We start from the raw sequence: 18,992 nt of genomic DNA on the forward strand, positions 1-18,992 counted from the left end.
TTTATGGTTATTTTATGTTTACATGTGATTATTACAATGTTTGATTATTCCAAATTTTCTGGTGTTCTTTAACATAGTCATAAGTCTATTCTCGAAGAAATGAGATCACGTGGAGTTCGAGATTATGATTGCAGAGTCTCGATCAAAGCTTTTTCTGGTGCAGAACGGCGAAAAAGACTATGATAAAGACGATGGATAATTCGGCTACATTTTAATCGGCAATACTTTGTTCACATAAAAATTTCGGCGACCAAAAAAAAAAAAAAAAAAAAACTTTTTTGAAATTGGTAGATGTTGTTTTTAGATCGGTAGGCGGGAGAATCATAGCCAAAGCGGTAGTCTCCCGACCAAATCGGGAGACTTAACAAGTGTGATATTGATTTTTTAAAATGTGCATTTTTACCTGAAATTTAGACATTTTCATTGCGCGCTTTCATTGTTCAGCAGCTTTACGGTGAGCGTGTGTCTGCGCAGTGCCTCGCAGAGGAGGAGAGATCTGTTTTAACCCTCCCACAGAAACACCTGCGCGCGATAAATGAAGGAATCACGACAGCCAAATCATGACAGCTCCTCGAGCGGAAAAATCTCGTTCTTTCCAGCCAGCCCGGACAGACGAATGGGGCTTTGTGCAAAAAATGACCGTGCTGTTTGTGCATTATGCCTCACGCGTCAAGTGTTAAATGTCATTACGAGACGAAATATGAACATGAATTCAAGGATGAGTCTGAAAAGGCGGATACATTTAAAAAAATACTCCCTCCATCGCATGAAAGCGCATTCTGCTGCGCTCCGACAAAAGCGATCGCATTCTATATAATAAGTTTATTAAAACAATAAAGCGAGCTACCTAAAACAATTAAGCGATCGTAGTCTATAGAAGAAAAAGTCACCAACACCGGAGACAGGAAAATTGCAGATGTGTCTCCTTGTATCGCAGAGAGAGCTGCTTACGAGATCAAAGCCAGCAGAAAAGCTAATGTTGTGACTCATTTCATCTGCAGTAACTGTAATAAAAACCTCATCATCCAGTCCAGCGTGAATGTGGATCTTTGGTGGGACATTCTATGTAATAAGTTTATTAAAACAAAAAAGCGAGCTACCTAAAACAATTAAGCGATCGTAGTCTATATAAGAAAAAGTCACCAACACCAGAGATGAATCAATGTACGCCATGATATCCCCGATCACAACTACACAAATAGCCTTTATTTGATGTACCGTACTATAATAGCCATATGTTATGTATTTTATTGTGAATGAAACCCTGGTTGCATTGGATCCCGCGGTGTAAACAAATCGTTTTTTTTTTCCATTTAAAACAGACTTCCCTGCTTGTACTGTTTGCAAAGTAAGAAACACTTTAAACCTATTATGTTTTTTTTTCGCTTTGGGATCCAACTACAGAGGAATACCTCCACTTTGTGATGTGTTCCTGAATAGGTGTTCAACAAATCTAGTTCGTTTTATTACTACTATTATTATTATTAATAATAGTAATATTATGAGAAAAGTTCTGAAGCTCTTCAAAATCACTGTGCTGACATATTTATGTCACAGAAGGTTACCCTAGAAGTCACAAGTCTATATCTCAAACAGGGTCCATATTAGCAGGGCAGTCAGATTTTGACAGGTAAAATGCCTGCAAGGTTCAAATGAAAAAAAACATTAAAGGGACATTATGTACATTCTAGTAGCACAAACCACCTTCATTCAGTAAAACCAAGCAAAAACATAGATTTAAATAATAGGCAAACAAAAATTAACCATCTGTAAGGTTTTAACATTTATTAGCCTGAAATCTGACCCTGAAGACACCTCACGTGTCTTGTCTAAACCCTTACAGTTGGGGCATATTCAGAAGCCAGAGAAATTTAATCACCTGAGCGACGAGCATAGTCCACACATTAATTTATTTAGCCGAATCAAAGAGTTGAACAAATCGGGTCTTTCTGCTGTGTCAAAATTACAATCGTGTGTAGAAGACGAGGGGCTTCCAGGGTTTTCCCATGTTACACGACATGCCAATGAAATGTTCGCGCCCCATGACCAAGCTGCTGCCGATTGGTCCGCGCTGTCGCTGATGCAGATTTCCTAATCTTCCTTTGAAGAATGGAAGGAGGGGTGATAGTTCATTGCCCTCCTGACAGAATGGGGCAAGGCACACACTCCAACCCCCCCAGGCGAGGTGATAAGTCATTGTTATCTGCACAGAACGGACCAAAAGGCACATTCCAATGCAAAGCGCGGTTCACGACACCCTTCTTCCAGAGTTCGCACTCAAACACTGAAGTCAGATTTTAAAACAAGCATATTTGACTTAACATAAGATAAAACAGTGTATAAAATAGGATATAACTTCATTAAATGCATACACAGCTTCGGTCAAAATGACCTTAACCCTTTTTAATGTATTTATTTTCAAAATTGGCAACATATACATTTTTACTTCGGAATATAAATGAAGTTATGAAATCGCATTCGGTTTAAAATAAATTAAGTATGGAAAACAGAGAACATTCATTTCCTGTTTCTGAATATTTGACATCAGAACGAAATACGTCTTGCTTAGTTAGTAATAATAATAATCAAAAAAAGGGTCAAGAGGCTTCACGTAATGTTTATATTTCGAGTTCAGATCCGCAAAACAATATTGATATAAATTGACGTCGAGTCGATGAATAATCTCAGTCAGTATCCAGTCATTTGGTGTGAGAGGATTAAATAAATATGACTTAACACAATGCTTTTGTTACAGGTTACTATTAAACAATATTTAATTGTATATAATAATCCGTTAAAATGACACACAAAACCAACATATTTAATGAAAGTGTTTTAAAAACAGCACAACTATGTATGTAAATATATATGACACACACACACAAATATATACACGCGTATCAAGTTTAGACCAAGGGTCTCCAACATGGTGCCCGCAAGCCCAACCATGCCCGCTAAGGACAGCTGACCATGGACCTGTCCTGAAAATAGCTCAGTGCTGGGTCATTGTGAATTTCGAGTAAAATGATTTTTTTTAAAGATTGACCTCGTCATTTTAACCATACTTTCAAGAATTACCTTAAAATAGTTGTTGTCATTTATTGATTTGGAATATCACAAGCAGTGCAAGGTTTCCTGATCCTTGTCCCAAAATTAGTTACGCTGACTCCCTCCATGGTAAGTGGTCATTATTCTGTTAATATCATCTTATTTATGTTATTGCTGTATTTTTTGTTTAATTATTAATTTTATTTTTATTAATTGTCAATTATTTAGAATGGGGAAGATTTGCTCGTTACACAAGAATCATGCACCAACCTGGCACGAAATAAGTTCATATGACGAGGTTAAACTGTGTGTGTAATATGCTCAAACCGGAATATGTGGTTTAACAATTATCCTCTAATTTCGATTGAAATTTGCAAAATGACAATAAAACCATTCATTCATCCGCAATTACGTGTTGTGTGTTATTATTTGTAGATTTGTGTTGGTTATTTTGTTACAGTTGGAAACTCTCAGTCGGTAATGATATCATCTCGAGGAAAGTTTTCCCTTTTGAGGGATTTTAGGAAGGTGGTACGCTACTTTGCAGATTTTCACCTTTCCGGGTGTTCTAGTCCCGATGAACCACAAAAAAACGGACACACACGGACACATAGCAAGTTTAGCCATATCTGTGACATCAAGAGTACACAAATCGGTTCATACAGTAGTAGATTTTTAAAATCTAAATGCAAGGAATGAAATCATATCAAGCAGAGTGACCAATGCCGTTTCCACCAGCACACATGTGACCCTGTGCCTTGGGCTGACTTGAGAATCTCAGGCCGCAAGCTGAACAGGAAAAAGGCTTCTCACCAGTGTGGATTCTTGTGTGTTTTTTTAAAAGTTCCTTCTGGCTGAATTTTTGACTGCAAAATGAGCAGGCAAAAGGCTTCTCACCAGTATGGGTTCTTATGTGCATTTTCAAATGTGCCTTCTGTCTGAATATTTCACTGCACAAAGAACACGAAAAAGGCTTTTCATCGGTGTGGGTTCTTGCGTGTCTTTCCAAGGCCACATTTTCTGCGAATCGTTTTGCACAAACTGAGCAAGAGAAAGGCTTCTCACCCTCGTGTGTCCTTGAGTGAGCTTTTAATGCCACTTTCTGTCTGAATTTTTGTCCGCAGACTGTGCAGGAAAAAGGCTTTTCACCGGTGTGGAGTCTCGTGTGTCTTTTTAAGTGTGTCCTCTGTCTGAAATGTTCACCACAGATTGAGCAGGAATATGGCTTCTCGGCAGTATGGTTTCGTGTATGTATTTTTAAGTGTCCCTTCTGTCTGAAATTTTCACCGCAAAATGAGCAGGAAAAAGGTTTTTCAGCAGTATGAGTCCTTGTATGTATTTTTAAGTGTGTCTTCTGTCGGAATTTTTCACCACAAATTGAGCAGGAAAAGGGCTTCTCACCAGTATGGATTCTTGTGTGGTCTTTTAAGGCATGCTTCCGACTGAATCTTTGACCGCAAACTGAGCAAGAGAAAGGCTTCTCACCAGTGTGGAGATTTGCGTGTCTTTTTAAGCTTTCTTTACAGCTAAAATTTTGACCGCAAACTGAGCAGGAAAAAGGCTTCTCACCAGTGTGGGTTCTTGTGTGTTTTTTTAAGTTTCCTTTCAGGCTGAATCTTTGACCGCAGACCGAGCAGGAAAATGGCTTCTCACCAGTGTGAACTACCATATGCAACTTCAAATGACACTTGAGTCGAAAGGTTTTCCCACACTGAGAACACTTGATATCGCCTTCTGACTGTTCGTCGCCATCAGTGTGCGCAGAGTCGGACGTGTCGTCATCATTAGTTTTCACGTGCTGACTGGAGCTGTTGCTTAGAGGCTCTTGCCAATTGTTTTCTTCATGTTTAACCCGATTCTCCGGAGTTAAACAAGTCCCAATCACGGGCAACTCTGTGAGATGTTCCTCCTGTTTAACACAAACGAGCTCCACATCGTCTTCCTCCTCTTTAACACAAATTAGATCCGGATCCTCCTCCTCCTCTTTAACGTGAACAAGCTCAAAATCCTCCTCCTTTTTAATGCCAGGAAACTTTGGTTCCTGCCGCAGAGGAGAAATGAATTCTTCACTGACATCTGTGGGACACAAGACACACATGGTTTTAGATCATCCATAATAAGCCACAAAATACCCAAATAATGGGCTTGAAAAGGTGAGGACGTCTGCAATTGTTATTAATGTAAAGTTTAATTTTATAGGATTTATCAGAATATTTTAGTCATGCTCAATTATTTTTTGTTAGTCATGTACCCTGGGCTGTACTTTTGTTGTTCGGCCATCATTTGTCACTTGGTCTGCAAAAATGAAAGCAATTTTTGGGGGGTTTGTAAAGGGATTAAAGTTGAATGTCTCACCATCATCATAAATAAAGACGTTTTCCACTCTCCTGAGTTGTTTACGTCACGTCTTTTCGGATCATGTCCCCATTCAAAATAGCGAGTACCAGTATTTACTTATGCGACAAGGGAAAAGGCAAATTGGCGAATGTGGCGGATATCGACTCGTGTTGTTTGCGAACAAAAAACCTTTAAGAGAAAGTGGGAGCCGGCTACCCACCAATGGAGAGCCGGCTCCCTTTGTTTTCCCTTTGCTTTCTTGTGATTGCCTAAAATTCATTTTTTTCTGGATCTCTATGCTGATGACTTTGACTTTGTTGAGTATAAAAAAGGTTACAATTGTTTTCTTTTTTTTTTTTATCCTTTTCTTTGTAGATTTATAAATATTTTAATTCACGCTTCCTTTGTGTTGGATCTATGTCGATCTCATGTAGAAAGAGCTATTTTCAAGTTGGCTGAGCATTAAAAAATACACCAAGCATTTTGTCTTATTTTTACAACTAGCTAGTTGGAGAGGGAAGGGCTGGGCCTCCTCCTTTGGCCGTGCTCCTTAACTCTGAGGGGCCCGTCCCGCCCCAACAGCATTTATTTAGATAGAACAAAGAAGCAGTTAACAGTTACTAACTCGGGTACTTTAAGGGAGAAGTAGTGACTAACAATAAGTAATTCGTTTCTTTTAAGTAACGTGCCCAACACCGGTAATGGGAATGGTCTCACTAAAACGGCACATCAGATTGTTTTTGTTGCTTTTTATCCATATCTATCTATCTACCTTGGTCATATCCCTCAAGAGGGGTGACCGACAGCAAGACAAACACATACAATAACAAAGAAAATAAAAGGGAAAAAATTAGAAAAAAAACACACACAAAAATTTTTGGACCATGGCCAACCCAATTGCCCAAACACCCAAACAAGTTAGGCACCTCGGCACCTAAGTTGGTCATGCTTTCGTCCCTCCAGATGAAACGGGGAACCAGAAAGCGGCCATGTTACTCGGGTCAGGGTGACACAACACACTCTTCTGTTCAAATGCAGGGCTTGACAGCTTTCACTGGTTTACCCCTGCCGCATCATACGGGTGCCCAGCCCATGCTTAAGAACGCGTCCACAATCCCACTATCCTTTCACAACACCTCTCCACTCCTTCCTATCACCTACAAGAGCTCTAGCTTCCATTATATTTAGACCTCTTTCCTGCAGTGCACTCATAACACCATCCATCCACGTCCATCGCGGCCTTCCTCTTGGTCTCCTTCCATTGACTTCTGCTCTGTAGATCCTTTTCAACATTCGCTCCTCATCCATCCTCTCCATGTGTCCAAACCAACCGAGTACTCTCTTATCAACACGCTTGCTCAGTTCCACGACTACTCCAGTTCTTTCTCTCACAATTTCATTTCTCAATCTATCCAATCTTGCCACTCCTAACATAGTCCTCCAACACTTCATCTCAAAAACGATTATTCGTGAGCGACACATCACTAATACAAATGATGTTGTGCCAAAAATGGTCCATCAAGTCTTGAAATGTCGCTCCTAACGCAAACGTTACTAAAACAACTTCGCATCTTATTTTGGGGAGAATGGATTACATGATGACTCGGCTAGAGTAGCCAAGATGGCCGCTCATCGTAACATACAGTGTGGAGCTGTTGCCTGTCCCCCCTCGATTGCATTTTATGGAGAAGAAAATATGATTTCAAAGATATTATGTGAAAGGTTATAAAGTGGGGAATAACTAACTAACCTGCTCTGTTCACACAAGTCGAAGCTGCTTGCAAACCGCCATTTTGGAGCGGTATCTCCATCTCCTCTTTGGGACTTGGAAGCTCCTTTTTCAACATCCTTTCCCTCTCTAGCCCTTTTCAAGCTCCAGATCGATCCTCTCCCTTGTCCAAAGGCGCCTTTCCACGCAAATAAATCAGTCAAATGACGAGATTCCACTTAGAGTCTCGCTGTGTGCTTCGTTTCCGCACTTATGACCGGAAATATGAATCAGACGGTAGGGGGCAGCACAACGCTAGAACAGTGATGGGAATGACAACTCGTTTTTTCTACCTTTCGTTTTCCCCCCAAAAAAATCTCAAGGCACGCTGTCAGTTGAAAATGCTTCAAAATGTATTTTTTTTAATTTAAACTGACATCATAACGTTTTTCTTGTTGTTTGTGGTCACCGTATATCCCGGATGAATAGTCTACAGGTTAATAATTCTGGTTAATAATTTTGCTGCAATATGAGATTTTACGAGATTTCTAACCAGTTTTTCAAGTTTTACTATAATTCTATGTTATTTTATTCATTTATCATTATGATTATTTTCAGAAAATAAAACGAGCAATAATTGTTTTCAGTTCTATCTACCTTGGTCATATCCCTCGAGAGGGGTGACTGACAGCAAGACAAACACATACAAAAACAAAGAAAATAAAAAGGGAAAGGCAAGGCAAAGAAAGGGGGGTCTCAAGACTCATGGGGGAGGACTTAAGTTCGCCCAAAACTGAATAATCAAAGGGGTGGTTATGTGAAAACGCCAACGATCAGGAAAACCTATACAAGATAGTGAAGCATCCGCATTAGGAGAGAAAAGTAAAATAAAATGATAAAGTAAACTGAATAAAAGGAAACAAAAAACATGGAAATAAACATAGTATTGGAATTTACCATGGAAAAATCATACCTGTCGCGCTCCAGGGCTCCATGCCCTTACAAACTGTCGTATTTTTCCTTACAAAATAATCTTACACCATACATTTTTTTTCAAACGTGTTTTTAAATGTAGTGTAACATGTTATATTGTACATGTGTTTCTTTATATCATTCTGTACATATTCTTAAGAAATGATTATTTTACAAGTGTTGCTTATCATTATTATTATTATTATTATTGATTACTACAGTATCAAAATGCATATTTAAATAAAAGAAACCGGAGGCAGCTACTCTCACATCTTTTTTGCAAGCAACACAATACAAATATCCCACACGTTTCTTCAAAGCTTTTATCAATCCCTCGTATCGTCCTCAAGTCAAGTCAAATTTATTTATATAGCCCTTAATCACAAAAATGTCTCAAAGGACTGCACAGGATTACAATTACAAAATTACACAATTACCTGATCTTAAACCAGCATGCGGGCAGGGAACAACTCAAAAACCTCAGTGTGAGGAGAAAAGAGAAACCTTGAGAAAGGACCTCACATGTGGTAATCCCCCTTCCAGGATTGACCAGGGTGAATTACAATTAGCATTACTGTACACATAATAGTAAACATTAGGTAAGATGTTGAAAATGTCCGGAAAGTGCATGACATCAACGACGCCCCCAGCCTGCAAACCAGTCCAGAAAGTCTATGACGGCCACGACGCTGCCTCCCGTCTCTGCCAGCTGGTTGGTCCTGACATTTGCTCCCACTCTTTGTGATGCATGCCTCTTCCATTTAACGTACGGCTTTTTAATTCAGGTTTAGCCATTGCGACCTGATGATTGTATCATAAGAAAATTCATAACTATGTTGTAATGTGTTACCTGTGGTGTTCCGCAGGGTTCAGTGCTTGGCCCCCTTCTTTACAGCATTGACATGCTTCCATGAGGTGATATTATTCGCAAGTATAATATCAGTTTCCATTGCTACGCAGATGACACTCAACTACATCTCCCGATGGAGGAATCTGCCACACTAAACTGTGCAAATTTGGAGGCCTGCTTCACTGAGATAAAAGAGTGGATGTCACTCAAATTCTTGCGTCTTAACTCTGAAAATACCGAAATGTTAGTTATTGGTCCATCTAAATGCCACGACTTATTCTCTAAAACTGCTGTGAACATTGACAAATGTCACATCACACAGAGTGACTCACTTAAAAATTTAGGTGTCACATTTGACACCGATCAGTCCTTTCAAACACATGTGAAGAAAATTACTAGAACCGCTTTCTTCCATCTTCGTAACATTGCTAAAATTCGTCCTATACTGTTTCAGTCGGATGCGGAGATTATAATTCAAGCGTTTGTTACCTCCCGCCTCGATTACTGTAATGCACTACTCTCCGGTCTTCCGATGACCAGACTCAAGAGTCTTCAGCTGGTACAAAATGCCGCAGCAAGGTTTTTAACTAGGACAAAAAAGTCCAGTCACATCACCCCAATTTTGGCTAAACTGCATTGGCTCCCTGTTAGCCTAAGATGTGATTTCAGGGTTCTCTTATTATTATACAAAATCAGACATGGACTTTCCCCCTCATATCTTTCAGATCTGATTTCCCCCTATGTTCCGGCCCGAAGCCTTCGTTCTGAGAGCGCCGGTCTTCTGGTGATCCCAAGAGCCAAGAAGTGTTCCGCTGGTTCGAGAGCGTTCTCCATCTGGGCACCGGTGCTGTGGAATGCTCTTCCCCCTGAGATCCGATCTGCAACTTCAGTGGAAATGTTTAAATCTAAGCTTAAAATTCACTTCTACTCTATAGCATATGAATAACCTAAACTTCTCATGTGTAATAATCTGTGAAGCCCTTTGAGACTCTTTGTGATTAAGGGCTATACAAATAAAAATGACTTGACTTGTAATGTAGGCCTACTGCTCTGCTTTCGCTTTGTTCACGTGTGATCGGAATGATACATGATGGGAAATCCCAAATCGGCAGACGCATGCGCACAGTAGCATCAAAGCGCTCACTTTGTTTGCAACGAAAAAAAACGATGGATATAGAGGCTACCGCGGCGAACTCGTCTGACTTGATTGATTTGCCCTTTCGTGATAGTCTGTGTATACCGAATGGTACACGAATTTGCGTTTTTCCGTACAGATTTTTTTGTATGTCGTACACGTCTTAAAATGCATAACAAACGTACTTTGTACGGCAAAAACGTACAGGTTGACAGGTATGGAAAATCAACAAAAAACAAGGATCCGGACTAATTACATATGTTACAATATCCAACAGTACTCTCATCAGACACGTAATACACTAATACACTTGGAATAATTGCTACAACTTCATTGTTTTCTAATTGTGATTCTCTTGTTGGTATGTCACAACACCGGGGAGGAAGCTTTCGGTTAAGATGGTCAGGATGCAACGTTGCTTCCGGACTTTGGGCTACACAAAAGCTGAGCGTGATGCCTGCTGGAATTGTCTCGGACTCAGACATCTGACTTCATGACACCCGAAGACGAATATGAAGAAGCATGGTCTTGGAAATCTTCAAGGGGTGGTGTCAACGCCAAATGCCAACATGAACATAAACTATATTCATATTCATTCATGTACTCATACTGACATGTATCAACAACTACTACCATAGTTTTGCGCTGTTACTACTTATTTTCCCGCTTATCAGTTCATCCATGTGTGTACCTTTATCATGTATCAATCAACCATCAACATTTTGCAAAAGATATTCCAGTATTTACCAAAAAAAAGAGGGGGTTTAGTGCATTTTTTGAAATGTTCAAGTAAATGTTGGAGTGTCTGAGATCTTTTTAAGCAAAGCGTTAACAATAAAAGTAGAATTAATTACAGCAGGCTGACACGCAAGCAGCTAGAAGTGCAATTTGGGTCATTATGTCTGTGTATTAGAAGTACAGCTAATTAGTATACTTTACCTTTACTCTGTATTATTTTTTTTATATTTCTTTTTTGGTTGTTTTTGTTCATGTGTGGGAGATAAAAACTCCCAAGGGGAGGTTTGTTGTGGATAAACTATAAGTCAGAAGCCTCATGTGTGTCTTGCGTCCCACAGATGTCAGTGAAGAATTAATTTCTCCTCTGCGGCAGGAACCAAAGTTTCCTGGTATTAAAAAGGAGGAGGATTTTGAGCTTGTTCACATTAACAGTAGCCCATTGTGTGAAGACATCTGGCGGGAGTCGGGAGGGAAATCACAAGGTGTTGACTGAGAAAATCCGGCCTGGGAAATCATGAGATAATGTGACAGTAAGTCACAAGCTAATGATTAAGCAAGCGGGGAAGGAAAAACATCATGAGATGCTGTAAAATAAGAGTATTAGAAGCCCAACTGTCTCTTAGACGGACTTGATACGCTGTAGAATCGCTGATGAATGAATGGATGAAATAAATGGGCGTTTTCTCTCTATCCTATCTCGGCTCTGTTTATGTTTTGGGGCGACGCCAAACAACATCCTCTCCAAAATTGACGCAGGTCACTACGATCAAATACTCACAGAAACATAACTAGCACAGAAGTGGCCCTTTTCTTATTAAATTGAAAATCGCATAGAATTAGCAATACTGGTCTGAAAGAATCGCATTTAGGTTCTTTACCCCCAAATCATGCAGCCCTAATGTACACACACATTAAGTTTACCAATGACATCGAGAGTACACAGATCTGTACATGAAGTGGTAGGCTTATTTTTTTCATGTAAACGTAAGAAAAAAAATCATATCAAGCAGAGTGACCAATGCTATTTTCACCAGCACACGTGTGATCCTGAGCTCTGGCTTGAATTGAAAATCTTTGACCGCAAACCGAACAGGAAAAAGGCTTCTCACCAGTATGGGTTTTAGTGTGTGCTATGACGCTTTGTTTCTGAATAAATTTTTGACCACAAATTGAGCAGGAAAAAGGCTTCTCGCCAGTGTGGGTTCTTCTGTGTCTTTCTAAGCTCCAGCTCTGAAAAAAATTTTGACCGCAAACTAAGCACGAAAAAGGCTTCTCACCTGTGTGGAGACTTGCGTGCCTTTTTAAGCTCCCGCTCCGGTTAAATTTTTGACCGCAAATCGAGCAGGAAAAAGGCTTCTCACCTGAGTGGAGACTTGCATGTCTTTTTAAGCTTCCTTTACAGCTAAAAGTTTCACTACAAATCGAGCAGGAAAAAGGTTTCTCACCAGTGTGGGTTCTGGTGTGGTATTTTAAGGAACTCTTCGAGCTGAATCTTTGATCGCAAATTGAGCAGGAAAAAGGCTTCTCACCAGTGTGGAGACTTGCATGTTTTTTTAGGCTCCCACTCTGGTTAAATTTTTGACCACAAATTGAGCAGGAAAAAGACTTCTCGCCAGTGTGGGTTCTTGTGTGTTGGTTTAAGCTACCTTTCAGGCTGTATCTTTGACCACAAACAGAGCATGAAAATGGCTTCTCACCAGTGTGGATTCTCAAGTGGTGTTTAAAGGTTTTCTTCCAGGCGAATTTTTGACCACAAATTGAGCAGGAAAAAGGCTTTTCACCAGTGTGGATTCTGGTGTGGACTTTTAAATTTTCACCCGTAGCAAATTTTCGACCGCAAACTGAGCAAGAAAAAGGCTTCTCACCCGTGTGGAGACTTGCGTGTCTTTTTAAGCTGTCTTTCCAGCTAAATTTTTGATCACAAACAGAGCAGGAAAATGGCTTCTCACCAGTGTGAACTACCATATGCAACTTCAAATGACACTTGAATTGAAAGGTTTTCCCACACTGAGAACACTTGATATCGCCTTCTGACTGTTCGTCTCCATCAGTGTCGGATTTGTCGTCAGCAGTTTTAACGTGTTGATCGGAGCTGCTGCTTGGAGGTTCCTCCCAGTTGTTTTCTCCATGTTTAATCCGATGCTCAGTAGTTAAAGAAGTCTCAGTCACGGGCAACTCTGTGAGATGTTCCTCCTCTTTAACAAGCTCTGCATGGTCCTCCTCCTCCTCTTTAACACAAAATAGCTCCGCATCCTCCTCCTCCTCTTTAGCGTGAACAAACTCCACATCCTTCTCCTTTTTAATGCCAGGAAACTTTAGTTCCTGCTGCAGAGGAGAATTTAATTCATCACTGACATCTGTGGGACACAAGGCACACATGGTTTTTGATCATCCATAATAAACCACAAAATACCCAAATAATGGGCTTGTAAAGGTGACGACGTCTGCATTTGTTATCTAGGTAAAGTTGAATTTTATAGGATTCATCAGAATATTTTAGTCATGCTCAATCATTTTTTTGTTTGTTAAGCATTTTGGGCTGAACTTTTGTTGTTAATTGTTACTTTGTCTGCAAAAATGAAATCAATTTTTCGGGGGTTTGCGAAGGGATTAGTTGTTTTAGATGAGGGGATGGTGTCATAATAGTCTGTAGTTTGCAATCATCTTTGATCTGTGCAGCCCTTTGCAGGGTTGGGTAGGGTTACTTTAACTGGATTACTTTCAATTACTTTTGGATTACTCCAATACGATATATGCTAATAAAAGACAATAAAGGCATATTCTATTCTATTCTTCTATTCTAACTGGACCAAGGCTGCCCTGACAAGAGAGCCTTGCCAAGTCGGCACCCAAGCTTGATCAAGCTAGCGGCCAAATCAGTGGGGCAAGGCCAGCAACCTCAGAGAAGCTTCAAGCCACCAGCAGTCAACCTCTGCCTCAACATCCTACATCCTGTGGTTCTCTTCCCAACCGGCTTTGAGCCTACCAGGATTCCTCGTTGCTCTACAGCCGGGGACATAAAGACACCCAGTCCTTATGTCATCTTCATCAACGCAGAACATCTCGTTGTTGCTAGGTATTGGTGTGACGTAATAAGTCAAGTCATGTTTATTTGTAAAGCCCTTAATTACAAAGAGTCTCAAAGGGCTGCACAAATCAAATACATGAAATGAAATGATCTGCATTTCTATAGCGCTTTTCAAGTCAATGACTTCCCAAAGCGCTTTACAATGTGCTCCACATTTCCCAATAGCGGCCTTGGATTGCAGCCATGTAAGACGCTAACCTGCTTATTGGGGGTATTAGGGGTTCAGTGTCTTACCCAAGGACACTTCGACATGTAACACGGAAGAGCCGGGATTCGAACTGGGATCCCTTGATCCCAAGACGAGCGCTCTAACTCCTGAGCTACTGCCGCAAGACCATTGCAAACTATTATTACAGACTATTAAGGGGAATTCTATCAAATTACAACAACGTAATAATCAAGCCAACGTTGTAGTCAATCCAAAGGGTGCCAGTTCTCAACTTCTAGTTTTGTTTTTGTTTTATTTTCTTATTATTGTTTTGTGTTCTATTCAAGCTTCTTCAAGTAGATGATTAGTAAAAGAAAAGTCCATAAATCCAAGAGTATGCGTGTCTTGATTCAAGTATATTAAACTACCAAAAACTGTAAAAAGAATTCACCTAAAATGTGTGTCGCCACCCTTGAGAATAACTAAACAAGATTTTCCCGACATAAAACTCAACTCTTTAATTGAATTAGTCAATAAATTGTTTGTAAATTTATAAATATTGTGATTCATGCTTCGTTTTTCAGTGTCAAGGTTTTAGTGTTAATATTGCATTATTGTGCTCCCTTCTAAGCCATTCAAAATAAGACATCATAAATGGTAATATATGAATTAAACAACAAAAACAATCTATCGAGCCGAAAGGGTTGGCAAATTTTAGTGACCCAAGATAAAAACAAACAAAAGTTGGTTCTCTTAAAAGAGTCATAATAGCCGTCTCTACAACAGCCCATTACAGTTAGATTGAATTCATTAAACTCACTTTCCATTGTTTACTGCTGATTGTTATTTCATGATATTGTTTATTTTTTGCACATCAAGTGTAAGATACATCTGTTGCTGGCAAGGTCCAATAAATATTACAGGGTTCTATAATCCAACTACCAGTCTGTTCTTCTCTATTCAACTGACTCGAATATTGCTCGATACATTTCAAATTATTTGACATACAACTTATTTTGAAAATAATGGCAATAATTAGTTTCCCTGATAACCAGTTACTTTGACTAGAGTTAGCAGTTACTAACGCGGTTACTTTAAGGAAGAAGTAGTGACTAACAATAAGTAATTACAGTGGAACCTCGGTTTTCGAACGCCTCTCAGTTCGAACAAATCGGTTCTCGACCAAAAATTTCGAGAAATTCTTGCTTCGCTTTTCGTTCAAAAAATCGGAGTTCAAACGCCGGTACGCTAGGGGCGATGCTGAGCGGCGTACGGGTGTAGATTGCCCCCACCCCTCGTGAAGAACTGTTGTCACGTGAGCGCGCACTCCTTTTTGCTTTCGTTTTTTATATTGGTGAACGGAGTGTTTTTACCCCTAATTATGCCTCGGAAGAAGGTCGGTGCAAGCGGCAAAGTTGCTACAGGTGAAAAAAGAAGAGTAGTGCGTACAACTATTGCATTTAAGAAAGATATAATAGCAAAATATGAAGAAGATGTGCAAGTTTCCCTTCTTACGAGGGAATAGAGCATGGCTTCTGCAGACCACCACAAAGGTAAGAAATCCTATTCATAAATTTTTTCTTTATCCTTTAACCGCTCACCACTTGTTGTGGAGACCCCGGTGCTAAATGACGTGTAAACGACCTGTTTATTTTTTTATTTTTACACGTTCATGTTAGCGTCATCTTTCGTACGGAAGATGACGCTAACGCGAACGTACGATTAGCTTCATGTTTACGTTCATGGTAAGCCTTCAAGGATTTGGAACGGATTAAAATGATTTTACATTACTTTGAATGGCAAAAACGATTTTCGGTGATCGACCAAATCGGTTTTCGAACAGGGTTCTGGAACGGATTATGGTCGAGAACCGAGGTTCCACTGTAGTTTCCTTTAAGTAACGTGCCCAACATCGGCCATGGGAAGGGTCTCACTAAAACGGCACTTCGGATTGTTTTTTGTTGCTTATATCCATATAATAACGATTATTCGTGAGCAACACATCACAAATACAAATGATGCTGTGCCGAAAGTTGTCCATCGCGTCATGAAATGTCGCTCCTAACGCAAATGTTACTAAGATAACTTCGTATCTTATTTTGGGGGAATGGATTAAGAGCTTGCTCTGTCCACTCCACGCATCGGCCCGGTATTGCAGTACCTCCGGGAACGGTGCATTCGCAATGATCGCAACAAGGCTTTAGGGCTAGGACCTTAGCTTAGCCTTTTGGCTGAGAGTAAGTGTCCCGGCTCCTAGGCTTTGTAGCGTATAATGAACTGACAGATAACGGATAATGAATAACGAAGATAGAACAATAACCCTTATAAACCCCAAAACCCCTCGGCCAGAGTAGCCAAGATGGCGGCTCATTGTAACATACAGCGTGGAGCTGTTGTTACCCTGTCCCCTTCCGATTGCATTTTACGTACAAGAAAATACGATTTCAAAGATATTATATGAATGGTTACAAAGTATGAAAATAATAACCAACCTGCTCTGTACACACAAGTCGAAGCTGCTTGCAAACCGCCATTTTGTAGCGGTATCTCCATCTCCTCTTTGGGAGTTGGAAGCTCATTTTTCAACATCCTTTCCCTCTCTAGCCCTTTTCAAGGTCCAGATTAATTCTCTCCCAAGTCCAAAGGCGCCTTTCCACGCGAATAAATCAGTCAAATGACGAGATTCCACTTCGAGTTTCGCTGTGTGCTTTGTTTCCGCACTTATGACCAGGAATATGAATCAGACGCTAGGGGGCAGCACAATGCTAGAACCGTGATGGGAATGACAACTCGTTTTTTCAACCTTTTGTTTTCATAAAAAAAAAATCTCAAGGCACGCAGTCAGTTGAAAATGCTTAAAAATGTTTTATTTTCTCCAATTTAAACTGACATTATAAAGTTTTTCTTATTGTTTGTGGTCACCGTAGCTCAGGGATTGTTAGGCTACAGGTTAATCATTTTGGTTATTAATTTTGCTGCAATACGGGATTTTAGAAGATTTTTAACCTGTGTTTCGAGTTTTACTATCATTTTATCTTATTTTATTCATTTATTATTTTCCTTTTTTCCCCCCAAAATCTATATACCGGTATATGTGTCTGTGTCCCTGTATTACCACATGAGCAGATCATTAGTATAGGGAAAATGGTAATGTGTTTCCACTTACTGATAATGATGAAAGTTGCAGTTACTTGGTTGATCACTGGGGAAAAAATGGGATGTTGTTTTTATATGCAAAGATAAAATTGGGCATTTTCCTCCGGTACACTAGACAAGTTCTCACGGCACACCAGTGAAAAAACACGACAATCTCATGATTTGCCGTACAAAAACGGAACGGCTTTATTAACCAGTGTCGTGCCTAATTTCGACTCCCCTGCAAAATCTGACTCCCTTTCGGGTGAACGCACACTATGCTTCTCGAAGATGCCCTTCTGACAGAACGAGTGTCATCATCGTGGTCCGTATTATGTGTCGATTGGCGTGAATCAAACAAAAAGCATTTGTATTCTATATAATGAGTTTATTCAGACATATTAATGCAAACGTCACCAACACCGGTGGCGACCCAATGTAGCTGAATGCTAGAACATTCAAGACCACAACTGGTTGTAAACAAGTATGCTTTTTGGGTGTACTATAGTGGCCTTTATAAGGTAAACCAGTGAAAGCTGTCGGGCGAGTGTGTTGTGTCACCCTGACCCGAGTGACATGGCCGCTTTCTTGTGTCCCGTTTCATCTGGAAGGACGAAAATAGGACCGACTTGGGTGCTGAGGTGCTTAACTTGTTTGGGTGTTTGGTCATTTTTTTTGTGTTTTTTGCTCCTTTTTTTCTTTGTTTTTTGAGTATGTGTTTGTCTTGACGAGTGTCACCCCTCTCAAGGGATATGACCAGGGTAGATAGATTGATACATAGTAGCCTTTTTCTAATGCATGTAACATACAAACATACATATATATACACATGTACCCACACAATGTTTAAACATATCAATGACATCAAGAGTACACAAATCTATACAACCAGTGGTAGATTTTTTTAAATATGAATACAAGTAATGATATCATATCATCATATCAAACAGATTGACCAATGCTATTCTTGTCAGCACATGTGTAACCCTGAGATCTGTCCTGACTTGAAAATCTTATACCGCAAGCTGAGCAGGAAAAAGGTTTCTCACCAGTGTGGATTCTTGTGTTTTTTTTAAACTGTTCTTTACAGACGTTTTTTTAACCCGCAACAGGAGCAGGAAAAAGGTTTCTATGGAATATGGGTTCTTGTTTGTACAGAGTTCTCTCAGTTTTTACAGTTAATGGGGACCACAGCTACCCGCGAAAAGTGAAAATCCACAAAGTAGTCTTGCACCTTCATCAAAGCATCCAAAGGGTTAAACTTACTTTGAGATAATGGTCATTATAGATAGCACTTCGAGGTCAGTAAAATATTGGTCTACCAATTTGCATTTTATGGAAAGGTAGGTACTTACATTGTAAACAAGAAATATCGGTCTGCAGACGGCAGCCCCAACAAAGCTCTGAGATGAGGACATTGTTTTCTTAAGGTTAACACAGGTTACTATAATCAAGAACACCGAAACCATAACTGGAACGTCTCTTATTAAATCGAAAATCACATTAAATTTAGTCATATCAATGGCATCAAGAGTAAACGGATCTGTACATGAAGTGGTAGGTTTCTTTTTTAATGTAAATGTAAGAAATGAAGCATGGCGGGGCAGCGGTTAGCGCGTGTGCGGCACAGTTCTGAGGTCATTGGAGATCAGTTTAGCTGAAAAACAATTATTTGCACCACTTTATTGGTTCCTTCCTCTCAATCAACTTTCTAATCTAAAATCGTTGTTCTTCGGAGCAGTGTCTTGAACAACCCATTTTCCTCAACCTGTGCTGGCTTCTTCATCCTTAAATAGGCACCATCTGATTCACACCCATTTTTTTTCTTCCCCA

General features: G+C 39.9%; 2 protein-coding genes and 1 pseudogene across 2 annotated transcripts; 1 reads left to right on the forward strand and 2 right to left on the reverse strand.

Annotated features, from left to right (window-relative positions):
• Nucleotides 1-1,770: 1,770 nt before the first annotated feature.
• LOC148349891 (uncharacterized) lies at nt 1,771-7,392 on the reverse strand. The gene is made up of 2 exons (XM_088355474.1): nt 7,136-7,392; nt 1,771-5,124 (listed from the first exon to the last, which is right to left on the reverse strand). The coding sequence occupies exons 1-2, from the start codon at nt 7,230-7,232 to the stop codon at nt 3,755-3,757; spliced, it is 1,467 nt and encodes a 488-aa protein (XP_088211600.1). The 5' UTR covers nt 7,233-7,392; the 3' UTR covers nt 1,771-3,754.
• Nucleotides 7,393-11,736: 4,344 nt separating this feature from the next.
• LOC148349892 (uncharacterized) lies at nt 11,737-16,756 on the reverse strand. Its single transcript, XM_088355479.1, has 2 exons — nt 16,517-16,756; nt 11,737-13,145 (listed from the first exon to the last, which is right to left on the reverse strand). Exons 1-2 carry the CDS (start codon nt 16,611-16,613, stop codon nt 11,791-11,793), a joined length of 1,452 nt encoding a protein of 483 aa, XP_088211605.1. The 5' UTR covers nt 16,614-16,756; the 3' UTR covers nt 11,737-11,790.
• Nucleotides 16,079-16,207, forward strand: LOC148349893 (U2 spliceosomal RNA; annotated as a pseudogene).
• Nucleotides 16,757-18,992: the final 2,236 nt, after the last annotated feature.

Source organism: Urocampus carinirostris, chromosome 16 (assembly GCF_059441175.1).
Source record: "Urocampus carinirostris isolate Australia breed hairy pipefish chromosome 16, RoL_Ucar_1.0, whole genome shotgun sequence".
Classification (NCBI taxonomy): domain Eukaryota; kingdom Metazoa; phylum Chordata; class Actinopteri; order Syngnathiformes; family Syngnathidae; genus Urocampus; species Urocampus carinirostris.

What these genes read in the sequence shown, in the direction of transcription:
- LOC148349892 (XM_088355479.1), bottom strand. Translation starts at nt 16,613, where the DNA reads ATGTTGAAAAATGAGCTTCCAACTCCCAAAGAGGAGATGGAGATACCG. An exon ending in GACTTGTGTGTACAGAGCAG is followed by an intron (nt 13,146 to 16,516) that starts GTTGGTTATTAT and finishes TGTGTCCCACAG; the next exon opens with ATGTCAGTGATGAATTAAAT.
- LOC148349891 (XM_088355474.1), bottom strand. Translation starts at nt 7,232, where the DNA reads ATGTTGAAAAAGGAGCTTCCAAGTCCCAAAGAGGAGATGGAGATACCG. An exon ending in GACTTGTGTGAACAGAGCAG is followed by an intron (nt 5,125 to 7,135) that starts GTTAGTTAGTTA and finishes TGTGTCCCACAG; the next exon opens with ATGTCAGTGAAGAATTCATT.